Source organism: Sinocyclocheilus grahami, unplaced genomic scaffold (genome assembly GCF_001515645.1).
Source record: "Sinocyclocheilus grahami isolate Dianchi unplaced genomic scaffold, SAMN03320097.WGS_v1.1 scaffold2091.1, whole genome shotgun sequence".
Taxonomy (NCBI): Eukaryota; Metazoa; Chordata; class Actinopteri; order Cypriniformes; family Cyprinidae; genus Sinocyclocheilus; species Sinocyclocheilus grahami.
This window is the reverse complement of record NW_015507270.1, coordinates 74,593-84,435: the sequence shown is the minus strand read 5'-3', so window position 1 is coordinate 84,435 and position 9,843 is coordinate 74,593. Positions and strand designations below refer to the sequence as shown.

The window sequence follows — 9,843 nt, the reverse complement described above, 5'->3', positions numbered from 1 at the left end:
TGAATTGCAACATAAAACAAACAAACAACTTAAAGGCTAATTGCAGGCTTGTTGCACCATGCCATCTTAGCTCCATGCGCATAGTCGAAAGACTGTATGCTCTCACACCAGCGCCCCCCTCCTGTCAGGGTTGGCATATCCTTTTAAACATTTTTCCCTTCACACCTATAGAGGGCACACACTCAGAGAAATAAACAACATTAACAATATAGCAGCAAACTAATGTATAAGTGAACATATAGAAAAATTAAATAAGATAGTAAGTATGGCTCCTACACCCGGCCCCTAATTGAGGGTTTAAGCATCAATTACAATAAATTAAATGTAAATGGAGCCAAATACGCATTGGATCGATGGGTGATGGTGGAGGCGAGGGAGCTAGGAGCCGAGGTGGAGCCACTGGGTCTACGGGCCGAGGCAGAGTCCGGGCCTCGGAGGCTGGAGGCGAGGGAGACTCCGACCATGGTGACGCTCGAGGAGGCCAGAGCGGGTGGGAGGGTGGACATTTTTGAGGAGCGGGTGGGAGGACGGACATTTTTGAGGAGCGGGTACTGGAGAGAGCTCTTGGGCTGGAGCCCTTCCTGAGTGGAACTGGGGATCAGGAGCCCTTCCTGGGCTGGACTGGGGATCAGGAGCCCTTCCTGGGCTGGAATGGGGATCAGGAGCCCTTCCTGGGCTAAACAAAACATCAGGAGCCCTTCCTGAGCTGAACGAAACATCAGGAGCCCTTCATATCTTCGTACTGTTTCATATCAATGTAGAAGTCAATGTGCAGTGCTGTCAATGCTCACTTTACTCAGATTGCTCAGTGTGCAATATTATGACTCTTGATGTATATACTTTTATAACTGTACTGTACAGTCTATAGTCTTGTTTATTGTCTGTAGTTACATGTTTGTTTTCTAACAAATTTCTCCTAATGTCATTGTACTGTATGCTGAAAATACAATGACAATAAAGGCTTTAAATTCGATTCAAAAGCTTTATTGAGAAATTTAAAACAGAAAGTGAAAAAAGCAAACATAACACTTCAGAGCTTTCAGATATTAAAGCTCAAATTATAAAATAACTTTTCCGTTATGCAAATACATTTAGCAGACAATAAAAGTTTTGATAAAATATAAAAGGTAAAGATAATGTATTAATAAAAAGGTAACATTTAATCAATAATTACTGAAAGTAAAAGTGGAAACTAATGAGATGCATCTTTCTCTTCTACTGACTTACAAGTAGAGATGGGTATCATTAAGGTTTTAAGAGTATTTATATTTTTGTGACACTGACCATCAGTCCGGTTCTTTAATGGAATTCTTTCTCTTTTTTTTTATTAAAAAAAGGGCCCATTTAATACCGGGTTCAGGTACCATCCCTACTTACAAGAGAAGCACAGAAGGATCAGTTTCAAAGCTACATTACAGTATTTCTTGCATCTGCGTTTTCTAAATACATCAAGTTAAAAGCTAACTAGTCATTTTAAAAACAACAATGATGAACAAGTTAAAAATAAATCTCAGTCTCTCTTAAAAGTGTTACAGCCTCTTCTTCAGCTTCCTGAACAAGAACGGTTTGTAAAAAGCTTCTACTTTCCTTCATGAAAGAGTAAGCAAACTACAAGTGATGCATATGCATTATAAGATGATTGAACATAATATGAAACTCATAAGAAAACACAGTGAAAGCATTTATAACATGAAGCAGAATTATACAAAAGAATAAAACTTTCTGACATTGTTCTTTGGGGAGGAACTCCATCTTTGAGTTTATCAGAATCTCACAGTTGAATCTGCTGGTTTTGAAGATGAAATTTTTTGTATGTCTGTGTAGAGCAGATGAACGATTGAAACGCTTCCCACATGCAGTGCAGTAATATGGTTTCTCTCCAGTGTGGATCCTCTCGTGTGTTTTCAGGTGTCCTGACCGACTGAATCTCTTGTCACAGTGCGAACACATATAAGGTTTCTCTCCAGTGTGAATCCTCTCATGCAGTTTTAAAGTGTTTGCTGAAGTAAAAGTCTTTTCACACTCAAAGCACATGTAGTCTCTCACACCAGTGTGTATTTTCTGATGTACTTTCAAATTTTGTAGACATGAAAAACTCTTTCCACACAAATAACATGAATGCGGCTTCTCCTTTGTATGAACTCTCATGTGTTTCATCAGGTATGATGCCCTCAAAAAGGTTTTGCCACATTGATCACATGTGTACAGATTCTCTCCAGTATGGGTGGTCATGTGATCCTTAAGATGTGCTGATTGTGAGAAACTCTTCCCGCATTGATCACAAGTGAACGGTTTCTCTCCAGTATGAACGCGCATGTGAACATCAAGATGGATCCTCTCATGTGTTTTCAGATTTCCTGACCGACTGAATCTCTTGTCACAGTGTAAACACTTGTACGGTTTCTCTCCAGTGTGAATCCTCTCATGCAGTTTTAAATAGTATGCTGAAGTAAAAGTCTTCTCACACTCAAAGCACATGTAGTCTCTCACACCAGTGTGTATTTTCTGATGTACTTTCAAATTTTGTAGACATGAAAAACTCTTTCCACACAAATAACATGAATGCGGCTTCTCCTTTGTATGAACTCTCATGTGTTTCATCAGGTATGATGCCCTCAAAAAGGTTTTGCCACATTGATCACATGTGTACAGATTCTCTCCAGTATGGGTGGTCATGTGATCCTTAAGATGTGCTGATTGTGAGAAACTCTTCCCGCATTGATCACAAGTGAACGGTTTCTCTCCAGTATGAACGCGCATGTGAACATCAAGACTATGTTTGCTTGTTAAACTCTTTCCACACTGAGTGCAGGTGAGAGATTTCTTGGCTCCTCTTTTTTCCATTTTTTTCTGTTTGGTTTGACTCAATGTTTTTTCTCTGGTTTTGACATGATTTTTCTCCTCAACTTCTCTCAATTCTTCACTCTCCTCATTTTCTTCAATCAACTCTGAAATAAAAATATTTCAGGAACTGAGAAAATTTGAGAAATATGAAAGAACATAAAAGTGAACCCTGTTATAACAATTGCTATACAACATGTTGATCGTTATGATGCATTTTCACAAATTATACATCCCTGAATCTTTGATCCCTGAAACCATGAATGAGCTACATTGATCTTCCACTTATTATTTTTTAAAATTATAGGCACAAATCCCATGTTTATAGGCAGGACTATTAAATATGTTTGATCAACTACACAATTATCTAGCATATTTTTTTTGGGTGAAAGTACCCAGTTTGTAGAAAGTGTCCCTTATTATTTGATGCTTCAGCACGATTATTCAACAGCTCTAAAGATTTATTCAATTACAACAAAAATCACCATTAATGAAGAATCAAGAGTAAACACCAACTTGTTTGTTCTTCAGAACCTTCAGTGTGTTTCATTCTGCAAGGTTTGTGGGAGGAGCTTCACTGATGACAGTATAGTTGTGGGAGGAGCTTCACTGATGACAGGATTGTTGTGGGAGGAGCTTCACTAAACATTAATTTCTGTGTGGAAGAAGCAGATTTGGCCAAAATCAACAATAAATCAGTTTCTGAATTTTAAAAACTTAAAATTTAAACATGTAAGCATTTATGTAAGCGAAGTAGAAGAGACCAGAGCCTTACAAATACAGTGTTGTCTCTTTGTAAATCATTATATTACTTTATTAAAAGAAACGGCGTAGACACAGAGCACATCAGTTTAAAATGCTCATTCAGTAACACTGCACTCACATATGTGCTAATTCACACATTCTATACAGTATTTTAGTGTAATATGTACAGTAAGATACTGTAAAATGTGTATACAGTATTTTACAGTAAACAGCAAAGGATTATGGGAAAATATATGGTCACTACTGTATTTCCTCACTACTGTAAATCCATTTACAGTAAACTAAATTTACAGTAGTGAACTTGCCCGCGAAAAACTGACCAATGGCAAGGGAGATTTCTTTTTTGACTGTTTGGTGGAAGTGGCCACAAAAGGACAAAAGAGAAATGCACCATTAATTCGACAAAAAGGTTTAGTATATTATTTCTGTTTTAGGCAAAACTGAGATATTTTAAGATGTTTTCACTTGTTAACAGCAAACTGCATGTTGCCTCAAGGCAACATTGTACCGCAGTGGAATCGCATAAGGCCATGCAGGCATACTAGGTTAGAATACAAGTATATGATATTTGTAAGGAAAAGAGTTAGAATTATCTAAATGTATTAGAATGTTTTGCATGATTTTGTAATGAATTTTCAAGAATAGTAGTTCTCATACTATATCTGCACATATTATGATTTGTCTGTTGAGAAGAATTGCTTCCTCAGTTTTCACAAGCAATGAGGTGTCATTAGTGAAGTAGGAGATTTTGCATGCATGTGCTTGTGTGTGCATGTGCATGCTTATAAGGATAAAGTGCATATTAGAATAAGGTTATGATTATTTTTAATTTATTACATTGAAACAACACTGATTATAATGTTTTGGTATGACAACACATATGATAGTTTAGTTATACTTGTGATCCACGATGGTACAATGTTGCCTGAGAGCAACAGCTGGATTTGAAATGTTATGTTTGATTAAATACGAGACGTGCAATACATTAAAATCTAGATCAATCTGTTTGTTCAAGTGTTTGGTTAAATACATTTATGTTTTCAATAAATATATTTCTTTTTTTCTGCATGAAAATATAAAATGTTAAAATTTCTCCATTGTGGTACAGTGTTTTAACAAACTTTTAAAAAATAAATTAAAAAATGTGTTATTGATATTGCTATAGTGTCCAATTTTAAGTAGGAACAACATCACAAATATTTTTTTCCTCATTGATATCATATTCCGTACCGTAGGGGGTTAAACAGTATTTTCTAGTACTTCTTTTGTTTGTTATTTTCAGATTTCTAGTCTGGATGTAGTCTGCAACGTCTGAGGTGTATTTTGGAGCCTCTTCTTGGGAATGCCATAGTATCGATAATAACATCAACTGGTAAGTTAATAATGTCAGTTAGCCGAAGTTAACTAATTTAGTTGAACAAAGAGAAGCATAGTAAGTTATCTTCTCTACTCTGTCTCTATATCGCAAGTAAGATACTTCTCTTCAAATGCTATTATACCGATCACTGATACCGATCTTTTTAAAGCCTTCTTTTTATAATCTATAACTATATATATTTATACTCCAATCAGGATTTTTAGACATTTATTCCGGGCCTGAATTTCATTTTTGAAAATGGGGGGAATTCCCCTCTTAGGTGTCTCTTGTGAGAGGAGTCCGCTACTGATCCGTGGCTCTTTAACAGAAACACAACATTTATCCATTATTTTCATTTCAAATCCAAACATTGTCACTGAAAATGCTTTTTCAGCATTGCAATTCTTTTTTTTTTATTTTTACATGGTACAGTAATACAATCTTTCACAGACATGTTTAAACACAATAAATATAAGCAACACATCATTCAATGCTTTTTACTTTTGCATTTACTTCTAGATTTATATATTAAGTTGCTCAAGCAAGTGGCAAAACATTTAAACTACTTTTCTTACGTTATCACAAACTTACCACTGACAGAAATAGTCAGCTCTACTGCCTTTCCTTTTGCATTTAGATCTTTATTACAAGCAATCCTGCGGTTCATAAAACAGAAAATCGCTCAGGTCTTAATGAATTTAACATGTTTCCCTCACATGCTTGTAGTCTGTTGTTCTAAGTGTTTAAGTAAGCAAAAACACAAACAGTGCTGTACTCGATTAAAACAAGGTAGAAACCACCTCATATATTGTTGCATAAATAAATAGTGTAAAGTGTATTTTACAGTTACTGTGAACTGCTCACCTCTCCTCTGAAGACTCACTGAGTCCGAAAGCTTTATGACTCTTTGTTCAAGGTTCCTCCCGAAAATGATTTCAGACAGACTCCTGGGGCAGAATAACGCTTTAATGATCTACAACAAGAGCTTTGCTGATAACGAAGCGAATATTTCATTACTACTGTCATGGAAAAAGTCTAAATCTGTTGTTAAATGTGAGACAGAGAGTGAAACACACAGAAGCTCTGTAGTGAGAAAGACAGAAAGCAGGTCAGTACGGTCTCTTCTATACTGATAAAGACTGTCCGAGGATGTTGACCTTCAACAGTATCTTCTCAGATTAGCTCTAACCGCTCATAGCTGTTCCCCTGTTAGAGGAAAGCTGACAGAAGGTTTAGCCTCAAACACTGAGAAAATACTGAAGGTACTTCTAGATTTATATATTAAGTTGCTCAAGCAAGTGGCAAAACATTTAAACTACTTTTCTTACGTTATCACAAACTTACCACTGACAGAAATAGTCAGCTCTACTGCCTTTCCTTTTGCATTTAGATCTTTATTACAAGCAATCCTGCGGTTCATAAAACAGAAAATCGCTCAGGTCTTAATGAATTTAACATGTTTCCCTCACATGCTTGTAGTCTGTTGTTCTAAGTGTTTAAGTAAGCAAAAACACAAACAGTGCTGTACTCGATTAAAACAAGGTAGAAACTACCTCATATATTGTTGCATAAATAAATAGTGTAAAGTGTATTTTACAGTTACTGTGAACTGCTCACCTCTCCTCTGAAGACTCGCTGCGTCCGAAAGCTTTATGACTCTTTGTTCAAGGTTCCTCCCGAAAATGATTTCAGACAGACTCCTGGGGCAGAATAACGCTTTAATGATCTACAACAAGAGCTTTGCTGATAACGAAGCGAATATTTCATTACTACTGTCATGGAAAAAGTCTAAATCTGTTGTTAAATGTGAGACAGAGAGTGAAACACACAGAAGCTCTGTAGTGAGAAAGACAGAAAGCAGGTCAGTACGGTCTCTTCTATACTGATAAAGACTGTCCGAGGATCTTGACCTTCAACAGTATCTTCTCAGATTAGCTCTAACCGCTCATAGCTGTTCCCCTGTTAGAGGAAAGCTGACAGAAGGTTTAGCCTCAAACACTGAGAAAATACTGAAGGCCAACACCTGTGCAAAAATAACATATGCAAAATACAGAATAAACAATACATAGAAAAAAAAGACAAATATAGCCATTTCCATCACACAAACTGCCTAAACTGGTGTCCACTTTTATTTCTTAGCTCAGCTAAAACATCAGTATTTGTGCTGCTTCATATTTTGCACGGTTTGATCCTCATGATTGATCCAGAGATGAACATAAGAAATGAGTCCAGAAAGCTCAGTGTGGACATCAGCCAGACGTGTGTCCTCATGTCTCTGCTCTTCTCAGCTCACTTTGAACTAAAATCAGGATTCTGCTGACTCTATATGAACGTTAGACACATTATCTGAACTGATTCTGCTCAGGTGTTTCTACACACCTCAGACTGAGGTTTCCATCACATCGGCTCAATGTCTCTATCAGCTGGTGTTTATCTTTGGACTGAAGAAGCTTATGGAGGATGTCAGCAGGATCTTCTCTTCACTTATTCCTGAAGACAACACCTTCCAGATGCAGGTATGAATGCAGGAGTATGGTACGCACAGGTGAGCTTGTTCTGCTGGAGAACGTCCTTCAGTTTCTCTCCTGAATGCTGAGTTTCTCATAAGATCTCCAGTGTGGAGCAGCATCTCTTTCACATGATGGATGCTCTGCAGCGGCGCTCAGACCTGCTGGTGAAGGATGAAGCTTTACTTCTTGAAGCTCTGGAGAGATGATCCGAGACAAAGGTGATCAGAACCGGTCACGCGAGCAGCATTCGCTTCAGCAGCAGGTCGATTCTCAGCAGTAAGAATGAACACAGTGTCTTTCATGTCTTCAGAAATGAGCTGCAGTGATTTCAGTGAACCGCTGTCCTGACTACAGTCTGAGATTTGTAGAGCATCCCGAGTTTATCTGACTCCACAGAGCCTCATCTGACTTCAGTTGCTTTGCAGCCATTTTAGTTAAACTCTCTTACATTCAATCAAGCCTCTTTTCACAATTCATTTCTCTCAAATGTGTTGTTGATTTTAAACTGTTCATTTAATTATTTTAGCAATGCTTAATTTTAAAAGTGCACTTTAAAAATAAAAACGGCAGTGGTGCGTAAGATTGAAAGAATATTTACATCACATTCATAAAGTAAGAAGATGCCTTAGAAGAAAACTTGGCATTTGTTTTTCTGCTGTTACGTTCAGATTTGTTCATTTTGCAGAAGCTTCCATTGAATCTTATGAGGATCATTACCAGCAATTTGTTGGAATAATTTTCATAATATTTGATGGTAAATTTCATGTATAAGCTCGATTAGTGCACAAGCTAAGATGTTTATAGTTTCATATGCTGTTGTTTAATAGGAAGATGTAGATTAGTCTACAGAATGCATTAATGTTAAGTTTGTGGTCTGTGTTGATCCTATCAGACATTAAACTGTCTCTCTGTGCTCATTTGGGAAAAGTACTGAACTCTTGAATTTCCTCTCAGATCCACATTTGTTCACAGTTATCTGTAAGCAAACAGCTGATATGATAATATAACTGACTGTTCATCCCTGTGTGATGTCTGGATGTTGTTTGCTGTTCCTCTCTCCATTTTCACTTTCACTTTCACTTTCACAGGAGACGCTGATTGGTTCCTGCTGCTGTCAATCATCAGAGTGGGGCGGGTTATAAACCAGAGCAGAAAATCACATTTAAAATCAGATTTGGTAAAACAAATATTTATTTAATGCAATATTTGCTCAAGTTTTCTTAAAAAAAAAAAAAACTTTAAACAGAAATTGTTTATAATCTTTTGACGTACCTATTGGTAGATTTTAGCCCGACTCCAAAGGGTGTTTATTTATTCTTCAGTACAAAATTGCCTTAAATTTGACAAAGAGTCATTTTATCATGTCTAAATATAAATGTAAAATTGTGTACTGTCTAGTAGTGTCTTTAGTTGATATTATTTTCACTGTTGAGTTTTGAGTCAGTTTCTCCACTAGATGCCGCACTGATTCTGAAGAAGAAATAATATTACGTGATATTACCTTCACTTCTGCAGAAAATATGAACCTTATAGAGATTGAATCAGTGATTGTAGAGTTTGAGTAATATCCATCAGTGATCAGAGTTCAGCTAACTATCGATCACAAGCATATATTCAGAGCAACAGTCTGGTACTCGTGTGATTAAATGCTGAAACATGATGAAAGATGAAAGCAGGAAGATGTTGTTTGTTCTCACTGACTCTCACACTGGTCAGATCATCAGACAGAACAAGACGTGGATGAGCCGTGTTTGGATCCAGAATCACAGGAGCTGATGAGACACAATCAACAGATGCTGTTATTCTGATGTTAATACAATGATCAAGAGTGAACACAACACAGATGATTATGAGTTATGACACTCGTGCTGTTGATCAAACACTTATTATTTCCTCTGATAGCTGACAGCCACTCTCTGTGTGATTTATCAATGCTGAAAGATACAGTCAGAAAATGTCAATTAAAAAAATGTATTAATATATTTTTTAATAAATTAAATAATTAATCATTTTAACTAAAATCTAAAAATAAAGCCTAAATCAGAATATAAATAATATATATTTTTAAAGTATATAAACAGCAGTCATCATATGGGAAATAAAAACAGCTGAAATCACTTCTGTGTCTTTCATGAGACTGAAAATTAAAGTCAAGCGCACTGAATTCTGGGATTGATTATTTCTGAAAGTTAAGCTGCTGATTCTGGTGCAGTAGATGATCTGGTTCGTCACACATAATGCTGAAATATCTCAATATTGCATCATTTCCAGTGTGTGTGTGGGTGTGTGTGTGTGTGTGTGTGTGTGTGTGTGTGTGTGTGTGTGTGTGTGTGCGAGCTCAGATCTTCTGCAGTCAGACTCACTGTTCTG

The 9,843-nt window shown here is 36.7% G+C and overlaps 1 protein-coding gene across 1 annotated transcript in view; it reads right to left on the bottom strand.

Annotated features, from left to right (window-relative positions):
- LOC107574014 (gastrula zinc finger protein XlCGF57.1-like) overlaps positions 1 to 3,511 on the bottom strand; it is a 10,978-nt gene extending 7,467 nt beyond the window's left edge. The window contains exons 1-2 of the mRNA XM_016260486.1: positions 3,358 to 3,511; positions 1,813 to 2,948 (exon numbers count right to left, since the gene is read on the bottom strand). Of these exons, the coding sequence (XP_016115972.1) occupies positions 1,813 to 2,948; positions 3,358 to 3,391 (1,170 nt within the window). The 5' untranslated portion in view covers positions 3,392 to 3,511. The remainder of the gene's footprint in view (positions 1 to 1,812; positions 2,949 to 3,357) is intronic.
- Positions 3,512 to 9,843: the final 6,332 nt, after the last annotated feature.